Below are 20,700 nucleotides of genomic sequence, written 5' to 3'. Positions count from 1 at the left end.
GACCAGTACAGATGAGTTAGGAATGCTTTTAATGCCTGGTGAACAGCTTGAAGCTCTAGGTAATTGATGTAGAGACCCTGATGTTTGGGGTACCATATCCCGCACATTGTTAGATCTTGCAGATGGGTTCCTGATCCTGTCAGGAAAGCATCCAATGTAAGAATGGCTTGGGGAACTGGGTCTAGGAACAGTCGCCCCCTCAGAAAGGTTTTGGGAGTTCCACCGTTGCAAAGAGAGAGAGATGTGTGGGTCTGTCTACCAACACTAGATTGTTCTTTGGACCCAGTGACTGATTCCACTGTTACTGCATTCTTGCAGTGGTCTCATGTGAAGCCGGGCATGTGGGACTATTGCAATGCAAGATACCATCATGCCTAAAAGGTGCATTACTGTCCTGACTGCGTGGATTCTCGGTTTGAAACTGTTGGATTAGTGTTGGAATGTTTTCAATTCTGATATTATTTGGGTATGCTAACCATATGAGTGTTTTGAATTGCTCTTAAGTATGGTTGCATTTGCAATAGTTGAAGATGTGATTTTTGCACATTAATGGTAAACCCTAGACAATGTGGTAGATCATAGTCTTTGAGGTATGTAGACTGTAAATTTGAGCATTACTGGCTTTTATGAGCCAATCATCCAAGTAAGGGAATACATGAATGCTTTTTCTGAATAGATGTGCTGCAACTACTAGGCATTTTGTGAATACCCGTGGTGCAGTGGTGACCCAGAATGGAAGCACTCTGAACTGACAGTTGTCTTTGAAAGACAAACCGAAGTTATTTGCGATGGGCAGCATGAATTGGTATATGGAAATAAGTGTCCCTGAGATCCGAATGCGGACATGAAGTTGCCCTTCTATAACAGGGGTATTACTTCCTTGTAACAATGTGGCAGTGTTCCGAAAGTACGTAATGATTTAGGAATCTGAGCTCTAAAACGGGTCTTAGTGACCTTTTTTTTTTTATTCGAATGAGAAAGTATAGTGAATACACATTCCTGTTGCTGGGTATTGATATATTGGCTCTATGGCTCCGATGAGTAGGAGAGCTGTTATTTCCTGCTAGACTAGAATTTGGCGTTTCTTGGGTCGATTGTGTTTTTTCAGTGGAATATTTGGAAAGGTTGTGATACGTTCTAGACAGTAGCCATGTTGGTTAATGTCTAACACCCATTGATCTGTTGTAATTGTTTTCAATTCTGTAAAATATGTTTTAGACGTCCGCCGACAGGTATCAGATGATCGAGGGAAAATAGTAAGGGAGTTATTGCTTGGAGAAACTGTTTGCAGTACTGGTGTTATTTCCCCTTCGGTGACCTATGAAATTATTTCCCCTAAAACTGCCATTGTAGAAGGTTTTAGAGGATGCGGTCTGTCCTTGGTTTTTATATTGTGTACCTGAGGTATCTGTTGATGCAGCTTTTTTTTGCGCCTTGTTCTAAACTAGGGGTATGAAAGGACACACGAAATGAGGGTGTTTGAAAGGCACCCATAGATTTTGTGACATTGGTGTTCTAATTCTTTCGAGGTGTGTATGTACTTGTGGTCCAAAAAGGTGCTACTTATGAAAATGTAGATTAAGGCCAGCCTGTTTAACCTCAGTTTAGCATCCAGAAACACAGAGCCACGGATTCCTGAGCAAGAGGTTACTTGTGTTAATTCTTATTGCAGTTTTATCATCAGAGTCCAAAGCACATTTGATGGAATTATTTGTAAGGAGTCTTCCCTCATTAACTAATTTTGTTTATGTTCCTCTGGGAGGTGTTGAAGGAGCCCCTCCATCTCGTCCCAGTGTGCTCTGTCATAAATTGCTAATAAGGCCTGACTGTTAGCTATACACCACTGATTAGCAGATTGGTACATGGGTAGCTGCACAGATGCCGCAAATAACTCCCTTAAGCATGGGTAAATTCTGTGAACCCCTTTGTGCAGATGTGAGGGTCTCAAAAAGGAAGTGGTCTTCTATTGGGTCTTTATGTACGGCTTTATGTAAAGCTGCAGCATCATCTGGTGGGGATGGACGTGCTGGGTAGAGGTCTGGTTCTGTATACCATTGTGAGTCTATATCATATGCATCCCAAAGGACTGTAGGTTTTGTATCTTCTCCCATATCATCCTGTTCATTCCTAATGGGTGAATGTGTCTGTTGTGTAACGTTGCCCTTCTTCGAGACGGTTGTGGTGATTGAGGTGGAGGGGTGTGGGCTGGTAATGGTGGAGTGGGAGAGGTAGGGATAGAAATATGTAGAGTGGCTGTGGCAATGTCCTTTTTGCAGTTCTTTGGAGGGAAAAAGGATCACAAATTGCTTCCTCGAAATACATATGTCTTTTTAATTGAGGTGTTGGTTGTAGGACAATCTTTTTTGTAACAGGCTGAATTTGCAATGTTTTTTTATTTCGGATACAGTCGTTCTTGCATTGTTATGAGAATAGGCTCAGGTGATTTTTTCGGTCCGAAAGTATAACATTTAGGTGCGGAGGTCAGTTTAGATTTTGGTACCAGAGTTGTCGGAGCAGAAGAGCTACGAGCTTTGCCCTTTGAACCTAATGTTATGGTTCGGTGTGAAGGCTGAGATGAGGGTTTTAATGTGAAGGCCCCTGCTGTAGGCAGAGCGTTCGGTGCAGAGTCTGAGGGCAGGGTCTTCAAATCGATAGAGAGGTGTGCATCATGGTTTTTCGGCAGTGGCAAACCTTGTGCAGTTTTCTCAGTCAGGGACGACTTTTTAGGCTTCGGATCGGGGGTCATTGTACTCGCAGTGTGATGATATTCGGAAGGCTGTCTGTGAACTGGATCTTATTCGGTGTCTGACTAGGAATCGGAGTCTTGTATGGAAACAGACTACCACCGCTGCCGAGCTCTCTTCTTCTGACTGGCCAAAGATATCTGAAGTGTAGTCTCTGTGCTGCATTTCTAGACACAGCACACATCAATTCTGAAGTGCCTTTTTAGGCCGAAATGACCTGCTGGCCTAACAGTTATCTTCTTGATAGTCGAGCGAAAGGCATAAGTTACAGACCAAGTGTTTATCGGTAAAGGGTATTTTGAGTGGCAGTTCAGACAGAAGCGGAATGGAGTGTTTTCCATCAGCAGCTCATTTTCGGGTAGAGATGAATGATATGAAAGAGGCCCGGTTGGGTGTAACTCTAAGGCCACTAAGGCAAATCGAGAAATTCAACTCAAGTGATTGTTTCAGAGCTCAAGATTTAAGAAAATTTACCTGAGAGACAATACTGCCGTTTAGATGACTAAGGTGAACTGAAGGGAACCGGATACTATCTCAAACCGAAGCATGAGAGAGAATATCCGAACTAGTCTAGAACTAGTGACAGATATGGAGCGATTTGAGGAAGACGAAGTGCAGGACGCGATCAGACTTCATCCACTGAAGGAAAATCAAATAATGTGAACAATGCAAGCAAAAGTTCAGGTTGTAAGAGGCCAAGGGGTTTCAATAATACAGCTCAGGCACTGGCCCCTTCACGCACAGAAAAAAAGAGGCAGACGTATAGAAATATTTGTAAGATCACATATGCGTTCAAAAGAGCTGGTGTCGGGCTACACAGTTTTGCGGTAGGGCATGGATGACAATAAGTGGTGCTTTTAGAAGAGATGGGAACCAATGCTACAACGGGAGAGCAAAGAGAAGGAGTGTGGAGACAATAACAGGGCAGACCGAGCATTAGTCATACTAATGTGCAAAGTAGCTAAATCTCTTATTGCACTGCACTGGAAGAAGTGGAATCCTCCATGTCTGTCGTAATGAATTCACAGGTGTGGCAAACAACAGCCTTTGAGAAACTCAGATATTCTGACGCACAGTAAGCACCTAAAGAAGACATGAGAACCGCAAACAGCATCAGGAATGTGGAATACCTATAGCCCCAAGCCCAGGACATATTGTTTGGGGTCAAGGGCAACAGGTTTTCATGTGTATTTTGTCCTAGGGACAAGTAGGCCTAACCCCCTGCAGCACAAAGCCTACGGCTGCCACTTTGCAGTACCACATTATAGATGAGGAAAGGGTACTGTCTGCAGTTAAGGTAATATTTTTGTCAATATGTCTATGCTGTTCAATCTTGTATTTATGGTTCATTAATTGAAAGCCTTTATTATTAGGGAGGAGCGCTCTAAGTAAATGTTGTAAGCCATGAGCGCACTACTGACAGTGGTTCGAGTCTAAAAATGTGTACACACGTTTTCATAGTTTAGCAATACGAGGCTATGTATAATGCTCCCAGAATGTTCTCTGATTTGAGGCAAACATTTGAAGAAGCTTGAAAGCAATAAAATAAAAAAATATTCATTAAAAAAATTATAGCAGGAAAAAAAACATTTTGCTAAACTACTGTAAACTTTCAGGTACCATTTCTTTGCAGCATCATTTAGTAACGTGTTGATGCATGCTAGTATTTCCCAAAAATATTCATAGTGGAAAATCAGTGTACCTAGTTTCAATAAGATGTTTTTTGTAAAACCTTATTGGTGTGGGAGATGCCGGGCCCGCACCATTATAACAAACATTGGCAAAAGCAAAAATTGTTTTTGGTCTCAAAAAGCACACACTGGCACTGAATAAAACTACTTCGTGTGCCGATATGCTCCTTTGGAAAGAGCAGAATGCCATCACTCACAGTGACGCCAGCCGATACAGAGAGAGAGAGACAGAATTTTAATAAATACAAAAGGTCATGGTCAACACCAGACCAAATTAGGGGTTCAATTATTAAAGAAAGTCTCAAAAGTGCACCCATGGCGTATGATCTTGCATTTAGTGCAGCTATACGGCTTTTGTGAATTCCTAGGAATTTACAAAGGTAGGACAAGAAATCGTACTTCTACAAATATTTGTAGAACTGCATTTTAGCATTAGCAATTTGCATGAGTAGATTTGCTCATGCAAAAATCTGAGTGCTTGCAAGTTCACTTTTCCTCCAACCACTTTTTTCCCCAACTCTGGAAGAAGGTTTACATCTGCCCTTTTCAGGGGTAAATTTCCAACATTTCTCAGTATGGCAAAAGATTAGAGAAAAGTTGTTGAAAACCCTTAAAACATGCAAGTTAGTAGTTTTGCAGAGACTCAAAAGAGCATTCTAAGCCTGGAACTATTGCTTACCACTACCGTCAGCCCCAGTATGTAGATCTGCAGAAACAAGGCAACATAAGGGGAATGCAAGTATTCAAACACTGCTATGGTATGAGCGCTGGAATAATCAGAGAGGCTATACTAGAGCTCTAATATAATGAGATTGCTGCCATAATTTGTCGCTGCACTACATGGCACAAGTGGATTTTGTTACATGACAAGAAGATTTATGAATCAACCTGCCCTATGACAAGTAGATATTTTATAAAATTCCACACCCCTGCAGCATACCTCTATTGCACAGACTCGAATAAAGGCTCCCAATAGGTTGAGAAGCAACAGTTGTCTGACAAGAGGGAGTGATATAAAGTACTAGAACTCATTAGGTTTAATGGTGGGGGGGGGGCATGGACAATTTTATAAGATGTGCCAACAAGATTCCAACAACGTAGCCTGTAAAGGTATTGGTCAGGGATGGGGTGGATTATTGTGTACTTTTGAATGGTTCATAGCTATTTTTAGTTCCAAGTCATTAATGAAAAACAAAATATTACGTAAAAACAATTACCATTATCTTAAATTTGCATAGATGAAAACAATCTTTACCAGGATGTATGTATGTGTAAACATGTTTAATATGTCTCTGGTTATTACTGGTTGATATAGCAAAGGCATATTTAATATAAAAAAATAGATTTTTGACGTGGTAAAAATATGTTAAGGATAGTGTACACTATTGTTGCAAAAAAATACAAAGCGCATACCTGAAAGTCCAATTTGGTGTCCAAATATCGAGGAACTGAGATGTGTGACATTACGTGAATATCCTCCAAATGGTTTTAAAGGATCCAGAGTTAAGGTAACAGAGACAGATATATTTATAGGCCCAGAGTCCTCAATAGTCTGTGGAGTTTGTGTTGATCTTGCTTGTCCACTGCTCACTGTGCTTTCTGGAGTTGTTGTATCATTAATTAAATGTTTTAACGTTTCATTTTCAGATATGCACAAGTCCAAATCATTAAAACTCAAAAGGAACGTGTTCCAATCCTTAGTGGAAAAAGAAAAGACACATTAATTTGACAAAAGACCAAAAAACTGAAAATGGAAAACAATGTTTTATTAAACGAGTGTACTACGTTACTAGTAGCACACAATCAAAAACACATACCTCCTACCAGAAAATCCTGAACAATTATAGAAAAATATTCCACATGACTTCTCAATTTGTGCATCAGGATAAGGAAATTACCTACTCGTGCGCCCATGACCATACCCCAGCCCGCCTCCAATTCAGGAAAAAGGGAAACAGCTGAAGAAGCAGGTCTTTAAGGAAAATTACATCACAATGCAACAACAGTCCACTTCAGCGCCCAGATACCTGCTACCCTCCAATCACTCTTTGGCTGTATCTTTGAGTTGGTCTTTGACCTAGTAGACCTCTGCTGCTTTAGGGCTAGGTTTGATTAAACAATTATTACATATATACAATATTCTATATGTTGGGTGGAAAATGGGGCCTGCTTTTCAGTCCAGCAGATTGTACACAGTAGTCACTCCATAGGAGCACTAGGCAGGATTGTCTTTATTTTGTTAAAGAGTGTTGTCTGTTCCCACCAAATTAAGGAAAGGGGATTTCAGTAGTATTGTACCCAAGTAGTGTGAGAGTACTCTGGGACCACTCAACCACAGCTCTGGACTTCTAGACAAGATCTGCTGGTGTGACACAAAACACACCATTAAAAATTTAGGGCAGCAAATGAGTACCTGTGCAGCACGTCGTTTTGTTAAAGGCCTCATAAAATCAAACTGCTATTCAGAGCTAGTGGTGGAAGGGTGTGAAACATATTTGCAATGAGCATACATTCATGCAAAAAAAGTACCAGCCTAGTGAGCAAGGTAAACCAACCAAAGGATGATATTGCTCACATCTGCTGAGCTTTGGGTGAGGAGGTAGAGTAGTAGCCACATCTATGGGGCGTGGCTTTGACGCCGACGGGGATGGCGGCGTGAGATGGTAGCTCCGCACCCGATCCCGGATATTCTCCTGAAAATTCTCCTGGCCGCTGCCTGCAACACAGCACCGGACGTTGGAACGCCTGGGGCAGCTGTTGCGACCAGTTTTGAGTCAGTGGAGGGGTCCGCTGGGCGCCGAAAATCGACGAAGCTGATCGGAGACCCGGTGGCGACGACAAAATGGCGCAGGTCCCCGGCGGCACCGGGAGACTCTAACTCGATGGCCCGTGACTGAGAGGGGGCACCAGGTCGAGATTCGGATCCAGACCGTGGCGCAGTTGCTTTCTGGAGGTGTGCACCGGCGAGCGGATGGTGTGGGGCCCCCCTGCTGGCGGCGCTGCTATGGAAAGTTCGCTCCGTGCTGGAGGCCTAAGATGGCGGCCGGCGAGATGACGCTCTTGGAGGTATACAGTGCCTGGCTCACCAACCGAGGAACGCTTTGCTCAGTGGAGTAGCTCAGAGCGTGGTATTTGACGACACGTTCTCACCCCTTAGCGGAGTGACCCCGGAGCAGGTACCGGCACCCAGAGGCCCGGGTTCCTGGAAGGGGCCACGGTGACGTCACGACTGAAGAACGGAAGGCTTAAAGGGCCGCGGTGGCAGGGGTGCTGAAGCCGAAGCAGCAGCCTGACCGTAAGATGGGACGGGACGATGACCAAGAGGCCCGTGGGTCTCCCACGGACTCAACGCAGGAACAGCGGCTTAATCAGCGCCTCGATGATATCCTGGAGGCTATAACCTCGACGAAGGAGTCGTTACACCAGGATATAGCACAGGTGGCGACAGGGCTGGGGCTCCTGAAAGCGGACCATGCCAAATGGTGGACAGGGTTAAGGACACTGAGCTGTCCCTCCAAGACCTGAAGCCAGCTGTGGTCACGGCGGAACATAAGCTGAAGGATGTGCTGGCCCGCCTGGAGGTCCTGGAACGGAAAGCCGAAGATGCCGAAGATGCCGAAAGCCGCAATCGGCGCAACAACGTCCGTGTGGTGGGCCTTCCGGAAAAATCCGAAGGTGGGGACATGGTGGAGTTCCTGGAGAACTGGTTCAGGACTATGGTCGCTCCAGAGGGCCTTTCCCCCTTCTTCACTTTGGAGAGAGCCCACCGGGTCCCAGCCAAGCCGCATCTGCAGGGTGGTCCTCCCAGACCAGTGGTGGCCAGAGTGTTACATTGTAAGGACAGAGACCTGTTGATTCAGAAAGCTCGCTCAGCGGGACCCTTCCAAGTGGAGAATAGCATGGTTACGATATTCCCGGACTATGCTCAGGACGTTCAGAGGCGAAGGGCCTCCTACCTATCGGTGAAGAAGGCACTACGAGAGGAAGGGATTCAGTACTCTCTGCTCTTCCCGGCCAAATTGAGGGTCATCATGGACGGATCAACGCACTTTTTCCTAACGCCGGAGGAGGCCTGGACGTGGCTGGAAACGTACAGAGCTGGTACGGACCGAGGAGGGAGGGAGGAGTGGGAACGGCCGAAGCCGGTCCGGGTGCGAAAATCGCAGAGAATCCGCAGGCGAAATAGGGCACTGCTGAAACAACAAACTGATCTAATGGCCGCCGAATGGCCGCCGACAAGCGCGGAGCTCTGGCGGCGACAGCGGCGATCACAGGCTCCCAGAAAAGTGGATCAGCAATGGGGTCGGATTCTGAGGAAGAGGAGGAGAAGTCGGGTCCGGAACTTTCTGATTTGGACAGTGCTGGAGGCCCTGTGGTCACGCCTCAGACGGCGGACGAGATCCTCGGGGAATGAACCTTTTGGAGCTGAATTTACTGGGACTTGGCCCTGCTGCAGCGGATATCCGGAATATCCATTGGTGCTGGACTTCAGGTGACGCACTTTTATACGGGATATCGGACTTGGAGTGAAAGCGGCGCGTGCCGCCCGTGGGCCCAGACCCGCCCTCTTATCGCCCTTAAGGCTTACTGTGGTGACTACCAGAGATTAGGATTGTGTGTTTTGTTAAGGGAGTTTGGATGGGGACTGATGTGTTATTGGGTCCTGTTCTGGGGGGGAGGACTGAGGGAGTTGTATGGGGTGTTGTGTTTGGGGGTCAGTGCTGTTTGAGTGTGGGCGGAATGACTGGGACGCTAGAGGCGCTGAAAGGTGGTCATGATGGGGACATCACTTGATTTGAAATGTCTTACATGGAACGTACGTGGCTTGCAGACTATGGCAAGGCGCCATAAGGTGCATGCATACTTGGTGCGACGTGGCGTCCAGATAGCCCTGCTTCAGGAGACCCATCTTACCAAGCCGGAATGCATCGCCTTGCAGAAAAGATGGCGTGGCCAAGTGTTTGGTACAGCATACTCTGCACTTGCCAGGGGTGTCTTGGTGTGGGTGCGGGCTGGAGTTCCCTTCCAGGCTACGAACCAGATCATAGATCCGGAGGGGCGATTTGTGGCGGTGGAGGGCAGGTTATATGGTAGAGATGTGGTGCTTTGCAGTGTTTATGCCCCTAACTCGGAGCAAGCCCGCTTTTTTGACAAATTGTCCGGTTCTCTGGCACATTTCCTGGCAGGACAGGTCCTTTTGGGGGGTGATTTTAACTCTATTGCAGACCCACTGCTGGATAGGTCGCACCCACCATTACATTCCTCCCCGGTCCATAGGCTAGCTACACAGAGGAGGGCATGGCAGACTCAATGGGGCCTCATAGACGTTTGGAGGGGACAACACCCTACTGATAGGGACTATTCCTACTTTTCCGCACTCCATGAGTTGCATGTCCGGATCGACTCGATCCTCTGTAACACTACAATAGCCGCCCTGGTGTCGCATTCGGAGTACTTGACCAGGACCATATCTGATCACAACCCCCAGTTGGTGCACATCAAATGGCAACGTGTTCGAACCGTGGTTCCCACTTGGAGGTTGAGGCCGGAGACTTTGGAAGACGGGGGTTTTAGTTCTGACCTCCGAGTGGGTATCGAGGGTTATTTTGCCGACAACGATGGGACGGCCACCACTAGGGCTTTAGAATGGGACGCGTTCAAGGTGGTGGTCAGGGGACTGTGTATTGGAAAATACTCCGGTGTGCGGACGAGCCTTCTTACTGACGTGGACAAGGCGGAGGGGGCACTGCGGGACCTGGAGCGCCGGCGACCGGAACATCCGGTTCTGCACCCACAATTGTTGGAGGCGAGGGAACGAATGGCCGTAGAGACTGAACGTCTGAGGAGTTATGACTACCGGCTATACCTGACGAAAGCACATGTGGAGGGTGATAAGGTGGGGACGCTGCTGGCGAAATTGGCCAACCCAATTCCCAGGGGCTGCCCGATCCCGAGTATATGTGATGAGTCGGGTGGGATGGTCTACTCCCAAACAGCGGTTCTTTCCCGCTTTCTCAACTACTACACAACTCTTTATAGTAGCTAGCTGGAAGTGGGGATCCCCGATATAGAGGGTTACCTGGCAGACATTCAGCTCCCGATACTGGATGAGGATGGTGCTAAGGATCTGGGTAGCGCGATCACGCTTCCTGAAATACGGGGTGCGATCAAGCAGATGGCCCGAAACAAAACACCGGGGGTGGACGGCCTGCCAGTGGAATTTTACGCTCGCTATGTTGATATCCTGGCACCTAGACTGCTGGTGGTGTACGCCGAGGCGCTGGAACTGGGATACTTACCTCAGTCGATGAGGGAAGCGCTGATAATTCCACTCTTAAAGCCGGGTAAGGAGGATGTCGAGGTGACCTCCTATAGGCCGTTGTCCATGCTAACGGTGGACTACAAAATTCTGAGCCGCATTCTGGCTACTATACTCTTGCCTCACATGACCACGCTGGTTCATCCCGATCAGGCCGGGTTTATCCCGACCAGAAATACATCGATCAAATCCGTCGCCTTGTGCGTGTGTTGGATAGTTCATGGGACCCGGACCAGATGCCGGCAGTGTTGTCGTTGGATATCGAGAAAGCTTTTGATAGCTTGGAGTGGAGCTATCTCGACAAAGTGCTGGAGAAATACGGTCTGGGTGAACACTTTGGACGCTGGACGAAAGTCCTTTACTCCTCGGCATCTGCCAGAGTGAGGCTGGGCTCGGTGATCTCCTCTGACTATCCGGTGAGGAGAGGCACGAGGCAGGGATGCTCTCTTTCCCCGCTGTTGTTCGCATTGGCGATGGAACCTTTGGCGGCCCGGGCTAGAGCGGGAGGGGCCTATGCCGGAGTGCTGAGCGGAGGGTCTCCACAGTACATCTCCCTCTATGTGGATGACTTGCTGGTGTTCCTGGAGGACACGGCTGTGGCCCTGGATGGGGCGACTGAGATATAGTCGCTTTTTGGGAGGCTATCCGGCCTTAAGGTGAACTGGAGCAAGACCTGCCTCTTTCCGTTGCGGGAAGCCGTGCCCCGACCGCAGCTGGCCCGGAACATTGTCTGGGAACCTTCGTGCTTTACCTATCTGGGGGTCCGCATTTACCACGGCGTCGATAACATGCTGGACGGGAATGTGGGACGTTGTATACGGGCCTTGAGAGGCTGCATGGCATTCTGGGCGACCCTTCCCCTTTCGGTACAGGGTAGGGCGGCGCTGCTGAAGATGGTGGCCTTGCCCAGGCTGCTTTATTATTTCCGCACGCTGCCGCTGTGGATCCCACAGAGGGTCTTTAGGGAGTTACGCACCATGACAATAGACTTCCTGTGGGGACATGGCCGACGCCGTGTGGCCCTGACTACGCTCCAGAGGCCGAGAGCGGAGGGTGGCCTGGCGGTACCTAATTTTGAGCTCTACTATTTGGCGGCGCAGTTGCAGATCCTTACCCAAAATGTGGCGAGAGTTTTCAGAGGCCCTGCCCAGACCAGAGGAGAGGGGATGCAGAGACATGTGCTATCTTATATAGTGATGCAGCAGAGACTCGAGTTGCGCGATCTGACGCTGGAGGAACGTACTCTACGTTTGTGCTGGAATAGAAGCCAGAGGCGGGTAGGGGTAGCCCACCCATACGCTCCTGAAATCCCGTTGGGGATGTTGACGGCACTGCCGCATGGTGGGGACTGGTCCCCGCTCCTGGATTGGGAGGAGCTGGGTCTCCACATGGTGGGCGACATTTATGCCGATGGCGAATTACTGCCTTTCCGGGTGGTGCAGGACCTCTTTGGTGTCCCGGATGGTGGTTTTCTCCTCCATGTGGCTGTGACGACGGTGATCCGTAAACACTGGAAGATGGGACAGGTAGAGCCTGATACGACTGCAGCCTGCCAATATGCGGTAATGGCGGCGGGCACTTATAGGGCGATCACTTGTCTCCACTCCCGGATGTTGGCCGAGGGATTGAACCGCTTACGATCTTAAAGTCGAAATGGGAGGATAGCCTTGGAAAGCATATACCGGATACGGTGTGGGGCCACATATTACGGAGGACGTGGAAGGGAAGTAGAAATGCCCGGTTTCAGCTGGTACACTTTTTTGTTGTGCATAGAGCCTACCTTACCCCGGGGAAGATTAGGAGACACTTCCAGGTCCTTGAGGCGGCATGCCCTAGATGCATGGCGCCTGCTGTAGAGTTAGATCATATGCTGTGGAGCTGCACGCAGTTGGGAACTTATTGGTCTGAGGTGGGAGAGCTGCTTCGGGCAGTCACTGAGCGCCAACTGGAGTTTGACATGGCCACCTGTTTATTGCTTTGGTTTCCCCACACGGCTAAAACAAAGATCACTAGCAAATTTATTGACTTGGGGCTCATATTAGCGCAGAGGGAAATCACCTGGCACTGGAAGTCGAGGGAGGGCCCGTCCGGTAGGAGGTGGACGAGTGAATTACAGAAATGGGCCCAGGGTGAGAGTACAGTCAGGTTTCAGCAGGCCACTAGGACATCCAATGAGAAGAGTATGGAGATGGCGAGGGCGTGGGAGGGGCTGGTGCAAGCGCTGAAAGATCATTTGCTAGAGGGTGAGGATGAAGATGAGTAACCACTTGAGGGTTCCATGAGACATAACTGGATATACTGATACCCAGATCTCTTAGGACCATAAATGTATATATTGAAATGAGGCCCACGCCAGCAGCGACAATGACGGGGGAAGGAGGGTGGGAGGCTTGGGGTTTTCTGTAGCAGTACAATTGTTGGGCTGGATGAGTGTGGGGATGGAGAAAAGCAGATAATGGTTCATGCAACTGCCTGAAGAAGATGATCTTCTAGGCTTTCTCTCTCCTGAGTTTCGTTTATTTCAGACATCGTTTGGCTACCGCCGCCCGTCCTCCGGGTTGTGAGCTGAACGGCTGTGTTATGTTATTTACGTGCTTTGATGGTGGTCGCTACCAGATGTCGTAAGGTTGAAATGAAAGCTTGTATTCCCCACGAATCTGCAATTAAAAATATATTTTTTTTTTTAAATAGTAGCCACATCTATTGTTAGGCACCAGTCATCTCCCATCTGACCCAAAATACCTACTGAGGGGCCTATGTCAGCAAATAAAGGAATCCTATACTGCCACAAACCTCTCTCATTTAGTCATTAACAGAACTGGGTTATCTGACCTTCAAGGATGCTATATGGGATGATTTGATTCTAGAAAAGTAATCAACTAAATACTATTGCCAAAAATAAGACACTTCAATTGTGTAGTGTTGTCGATAAGCTTTAGCTTGATTAACTGATTACACAGCAACAGCTGTGTCAGGAGAGAGTTAATGTACACATATATTGCAGACTACTCTGAACAGACACTGTAAGAGGTAGCGTGGAAGTCATCTATTTGTCTAGCTGGAAAGCAGTAGTTTTGTGCTGTAGCCACATATTGGAGCCAGAGTACTGATTTCGTGTTTCGGCTGCTACCAGTTGCTCCAGAAACCCTGTATAAAAACATAAGAGTCCTGCAAACGTTATGTATCTCAAACATTCCAGTAGAAGCTCAGAACCCGATCACTGTGTCTACATTGAAAAGCGGCTAGTCAAACTTGGATAGAGGACAGTACTAGTATTGCTGCTTGTAAGGGTATTGTTTTCAAGTAACAAAAACATCAAGAGCTCTCCTCTGAACTCAGACGTCTCACAGTGCTTCTTAGGGCTGCACCTAGACAAGGCTCAGTTTGTAAAGGTTCAACTTACGAGCAAACAAAATACTGTTTGTGAATTGAGACACGAGGCTAAAACCACAGCTTTCCCTCTCAGTGAACATCAAGGGTTGATCATAGCTTCTTGCCAATCAATAGCAAAGACATTTCCATAACAAGGCCAAGCTTCATATTGTCAAAGAGAAAGCTAATGGTTGCAAGCAGAACCCAAACCACTACTTAAATCACAAACCACACATTGTCTTGCTTTACTGTCTGCTTCTGAACTTTGATCAAGGCAATAATGTGAGACATTGAACATATGCTAAACTTTTACAAAATGTATAAACTTTTATACGCTTTGGACTCATGAAGTTGTATCTGGCAAGGCAGGTTACAGAAGGGAGTAATATTTCAGGCAATCGACAGGCAAGGGAAGAGCATGTGTATTACACACATTACCTATTCAAAATATAACCCCATAATTCAATCTCAGTATCTGAAAGAGCTGGGTTGCTTTTTTTCTACTGAGGGAATATATTTTCCACTGAGAAGATTCCGATATAGCCCCTCGACGTTTTTTGAGAAATAAATTTACTCCTCAGCCTAAGTAGAGAAAATCTGCAGTTATTTCCATGGCTGGACAGGATTACTGAAAAGCTGTTGAATGCATGTTTGTGAGTCCTCTTAACTTTCAATGGCTACTCAAGTATTGGAACGACCACTTACTGCTCCTTGTGTGGAATTTACTCCAAATTAATAATACAAGAGTGTGGAGTAGAATTTTGCAGGAGTAAAAAAGTTTGCGATTGAAAGAGCACCCTATGTAAATTCCATGAAGTGGCAAATCCAGCCATTTGCTATCGAAAAACTGATTAAGGAGCACAAATTGCCTTTCAATCAAGTTCTTTATATTTTTGACCTCTCGAGTAGCTGAGGGCTGGTGACCATGTTTCTTGCAGCAAAGCTAAAAATACTTTTTGCTAACATTTTAAAAGAACATGCTAGCAAAACCCAAATTACAGTGCAGTTAGTCCAGCACACGTTTAAAGGGATGACCAAATTCGTATTTCCCATAATTCTTAAAACATGTTTGAATTATTGAATATGTATGCTCCTTGAAGATTAGCCAGGAATGTGGATAGCCTCATGTTAAACATTTCAGTCAATTTCAGCTCAACACCACTCTGCCTATGGCTATGAGTGCCTGCTGTTAGTGCAAACAGAGCCACAACCACTTACTTCAGCATGCTAGGAAATGGAATTTCTTCAAAAAGGCTCATAAGCAACTTTTAATCTCAGATGTGAAGCTTTTCAGTGGGCATAACAGTGCCGCCCTTGGGAGGTTATAAAAACATATATAAAATAGGAGTACAGAGGAACTTAGGGGCCGATTCCGATCTTGGTCAGAAAGCTCTCCGACCGATCCAGAGTATTTTCCGACCGAGCCGGAGTCCTGCAGTCCGATCGAGCGAGTACGATGCGGCCGTATGCTGCAGGACTCGGTTCGGTCGGACGCCCATAGAAGTTAATGGGAGCCGGTCGTACGACGCGTACATGGGCTCCCATTGACTGAATGGCTACGTCTCACACAAGGGCACCCCCTACAGTGGGTATGCGTCGGTGCCATCCGCACCATACATGCCTGTGTTGGGGAGACCCTTGGGTCTCCCCCTGTGTCCGAGTCGTAGGGCTGGGAGTGACAGGGGGTCCGACGCGGACCCCCAAAGGCAACTTCCCGGACGTTTTGGCTCGCACCGGCTGCCGACACGGGCATCATACTGGCTCGGTCGTAAATCGCATCCATTGCACGCCACGGTTAGCTTACGGCCGAGATGTACGGAGCGAATCTGACCCAAAAAAGGCTCGGTCGGTGAATTTCACGTAGCTCGCATTGTACTTGATTGCTCGTACAGCTGTACGAGTTGGGCGGAGAACGCGCGTACGGCTCGTAGTTTTTTCGGCCGGATCGCGTTCGGTGCCCTTCCGACCCGGATCAGAATCGGACCCAAAGACTTCACCATGATGGATTTCTGGTTTGGGAGAGACTTTTGGATAGCTTTTGCCTGAAAGTATATTCCTTCATAAAACGCTGGATCACACTCCTACAAAATGTTGGGAGGGGAAAGCCTGGAAGTTTTAATTGGATCCACTTGTGTATCAGTGGTTGGTTTTATCTCTTGAAATACTCGGATCAACAAATTCCCTTCTGTTTCACAGCATTCAATAATTCACTGTATACCTTGCAAAGAACCAAGAAAGATTTGTGGCCCACTGTAGTTTGAATTTCTGAGATCAGAATGCAGCTTTGAGGGTTAGTGATACTATGTCGTGGTAACCTCCCAAAGAGAAAAGTCCAAAGTTTGCAAATGAAGCCTGCTTGTCCCTTTGAACCTTCAGCCACATTAATGAAGCCGGCTTGTCCCTCTGGACCTTTAACCACATTGAAGATAATGAAGAATGTCTCGTAACAGAGACATCTATGAACAACCTCGAAGGAAACTAGAGAGCAAGGTACAACTGGACATTTCTCCTGCCAGCTCCTGTGGAAAATTATCTTCTGTGCCTGGGAAGTGAAGACTGGGAAAAAGAAAGCTGGTGAAGAAAAATTGCCTGCAGGAACCAGTTGAAATTTGATATTTTCAGTGGACCAGACATGGAGCTGCCAAATGCTCCAGTAAATGGAATTCATGCATTAGTGTTAGTCTATTAGTCCTGAATAATTGGACACTTCTATCAAGTTAATTTTGAAATACATCTCCCAGTCCCACGAACTACCGCATTCTTGTCCCCAATGACTATTTTAAAGACAAGAAATTAACACTGGGGATAAAGAAAGATGTTTTTGCTCAAGTGACGGCAATTCATGATGGCTAGAACTTTTGATCAATGCCTCATATTTACATCATTTATGGTATTTTAGTTACTTATCTTTTAACTGACCCTGTTTGGGCCTTTATATTTGATATTTTCTAAACGCATTTATGGATTTGGTCATTTGTTGCACATGCATCCAAAATTCTTCCCTGAAGAAACGAATCAAACAGCTCTCTTAGATTTGGTAGGCAAGATCTTGGCTGAACGCATTGCTGAGCACCTTCAGTCTGAGCTACAGAATTCACAATTATACTTTGTGAGCAACCAGGCTTCAAAGCCAACTGCTTTGTGATGTATAATCTACCTTAGAAAGATATTCAGGTGTTAGGAGATTACTTGTTAAGCACTGTACATAGATTTCATCAGTAGTCAATAGACTTCGTAGACATTCACAGGTGATTCTGCTGAGACTCTTGACATCGATTGTTGCAGGTAATCTTTCTCCTGATGTAAGAGGACAATCTGAGATGATCATGACTCAAATTGTGGTTAAGGCAGGGCTACCTATTTGCTCCACTTCTCTTCACATTCTCTTTGCATGATCTCCCTACAAGAGCAATCATTTCATGGAAACTAGGTCAGGAGAAAAGGATATCCTTATCTTGGGAGGATTATTTCCTCCTACCTAAATACACACCTCAGGACTCAGCAAAGGGATAAAAGCACTATGACTTGGGCATAGGAGGTACATTTTAAACATCCAATTACCATCTTCAAGATTAAGATCGCTGTATGGTACTTCAGGCAACTGAATACATATCCCGCACATTATGGTGTGATCAAAATAAACTACAGGCGAGAATCCCACACTGTGAGGTATGCACTTTTCTGCTCTACACCAAGCTTTAACGTTGAAGATGGGTGTGTCGAGTGCTTTCACAATGGCTCTGGATGCGGTGATAAGATGGAGTCGTTGACTGTTACATCCCAAAATGGTTCCCTCTGGAGGCTTTGGCAGTAAGATTGTGGAGTGTAACAGGACTCATACTCCTCCCATAGAAACAAAAAAAAATACTGACCTATGTACTACTACACTGTGAACTGTTCGAAGAATTAGCTGACTGACTAGCCTTTTAGCCAGTCAAAAAAAGCTTTTAGATACAATACTTAAAGTGAGCTTTGATATGTGCAGGGAACACTGCTCGAAATAAAATTTAAAAAAATGAATGGAATGATAGTGAAATTGGCCACACTTATTAGAATGCTAACTTATTTAGAGTTATTACTTGAACACTAGGTTGTTGAGAAGTAATTGTCTCTGATTAAGTGCCATAACGCCACACAGGCAAGCACTCATTTTGCAGAATGCATCTACCAGCTTTGTAAAAGTGGCATTCAGTCTTTTAATGTTTTCATTTTTCATGCTTTTAGAAACACACCAGAGTCTTTTTACGTTGTAGGCCTTTAACATATAATTTTCATCCTTCAAGTTAACGTGGAATTTGTTTTTGCACTATCCAATCAGTGAACATGTTTGCTAGGACATTTTTAAGTTTACAAACGTTTTCTGACTTTGCATTGACTTTGAGCGTTATCTTTTTGATATTGTGGTGATCTCAGGTTATGCCCAAGCCAATAATGTTTTTGATATCTTAATATTTCAGAGAGCTCAATTTCTTGGGGTGCATTCTGTCACAACCAACTTAAACAAACACTACTAATTCTAAATAGGACATTTCAGTTTTAACTACATTAAGACAATGCAATTAATTACACATGTCCATGCCAACTGGGAGGCCAGTAGGGCATCATTGAGGGGCGTCAAATTTTGATAAGCAGTACACTGTAAATAGCCATCTATGTAGAGGGTGACTCCAATCTGGTCCTAAATCCGAAGGCTTGAGGGAAGGTTGCACAAATGTTTTCTTATAGCCTAACACAGTTAGGAGTTTCCTAAAATCATATTCCTGTGAAATTTTAACTTAGTAGTCGGCCACATTAATTATTAATTTGGAAGTAAAATGGGGTTGGTAATTATTGTTCCAAATGTTAAAACACAATTCCTTAATTGGACTCATTGTTTCAAGTAGCTTTTAATTTTGTACACTTTATTCACCCCAACTTGAATATTAAAAAGGGTTAAGCCTTTGTCTTTAGGGAAATGGGAAATGCAAAAAGAAACTGTATACAAACCTTACATCTACAAGCCAACTTGGGCAAGTTTAATTGGTTGATTGGTTGATTGCACAGCCATCCATGTAGCAGCCCACAAAGGCTTTCAGAGGAGTTGATGATTGTTAATTTTTTTTAGATGTTCTTAAAACCTACTTTTGTTTTTCATGATTTTTTAAATATTAGTGAACACTTGTGAGATTACTTATTTACATTGTCCACAATAACGATGATCAAAATATGAAGATGACATCCTGAAGCAAAGGGGGTCAAAATAATTCTAACACCAGAGAACGTCTGACATTGGAGTGTTCCACTAATCGCTTAAAAGATCAATCCTAATGAATCTGGATTCCATATCATTTCGTAAAAATCACGTAGTAAGAATTCTCAGCCTTTGCCCTCAAAGACTTGAATCAATCCACAGAGTCTTGGTGTACCTCACCCTCTCTCCAAGCAGGGTTTACCAAACCATATTCAATCTCCTTTGTGTTGTGTCTCGAGCTGTGCCGTGCGTACCAGCCGCGCGTTAACCAAGTTGCATTCTCCGTTGACAGCTCGTGTGCAACATGATGTTGGTACGTTTTGAATGTGTGTGGGGTTCGGGTGTTTGTCGTCGTGTTAGAAGTGGCATAGTTGAATGAGAAGTCTGACCGGCGGCTGCGTCCGCGACCACTGGATGCTTTGAGGATTCGAGCTAATAAATCAATATTACTCTTCAAATGATTTTGAGTAATTCTTCACAACAATGGCGACGATGGAGCTTGAATCCTCTTAAAGAACCTGCGCATGATGGATTTGGATTAATTCATTTTTAAGAATTCAGTTCATTTCAATGAGCCTCGGATAATTTAGCATCTACGTTTTATGGATCGTGACCTTTGTGAACAGCATCCAGTGAAGATATATACACCTTTTGAGGTATTTCCTATTTATTTCAGCTTTTCATATTAATACAGACGAACTTGACTGAGGTGATTTTCTTAAGGAAGTGATTGCAGTTTTATCGTGGATATTATTGACATTTGCGCATACTTTAAACGGGATATTTTAACTTATTCTGTCACGTTTTACTCACTGTGCATCTTTTAACTTGTCATTCCACCGGTTCAACGGGAAAGATTCTACTGTTGTCAGCGCAACTGGAAGCTGCCACGTACTTACACGCATGGAACTATTTTTATGACGTGTTAGTCATCCAATCCGAGAACGCTGCAAGTTCGTTCTACGTATGTCGTCTGCACGCTAGAGGTCGCTTCCGTTACCCTCGGGATGATAAACAGAAGTGGTCCTGTGGGTAATGCCAGACTCAGTGATAAAATCCCTAAATAGAATACTAGTAAACTGTCCCCCGTTGTCAGAAATAATATCCTTAGGGAGACCCTCACGCCTAAACACATCCTTCATAAATCGTACAACACAGTCAGAGTCCACTATATCCACAATTTCATACTCAGGCCATTTAGAAAAATGATCTATAATGACAATTACATATTTCTGCACACAATCTATACTTTTAACTGGACTAAAAATGTCGATACCTAACCTTTCCCAAGGCATGCCTGGTACAACAATAGGATGAAGAGTAGTGCCACAGGTGGACAAACTC

The 20,700-nt window shown here is 45.5% G+C and overlaps 1 protein-coding gene across 1 annotated transcript in view; it reads right to left on the bottom strand.

Moving 5' to 3' along the window:
- Positions 1–20,700, bottom strand: part of TMEM248 (transmembrane protein 248) — a 92,174-nt gene that overhangs the window by 40,855 nt on the left and 30,619 nt on the right. The window contains exon 3 of the mRNA XM_078679475.1: positions 5,849–6,131. Within this exon, the coding sequence (XP_078535601.1) occupies positions 5,849–6,131 (283 nt within the window). The remainder of the gene's footprint in view (positions 1–5,848; positions 6,132–20,700) is intronic.

This window comes from Lissotriton helveticus, chromosome 3_1 (assembly GCF_964261635.1).
Source record: "Lissotriton helveticus chromosome 3_1, aLisHel1.1, whole genome shotgun sequence".
Classification (NCBI taxonomy): domain Eukaryota; kingdom Metazoa; phylum Chordata; class Amphibia; order Caudata; family Salamandridae; genus Lissotriton; species Lissotriton helveticus.
Note: the sequence above shows the minus strand (reverse complement) of the source record. Positions and strands in the feature narration are given on the sequence as shown.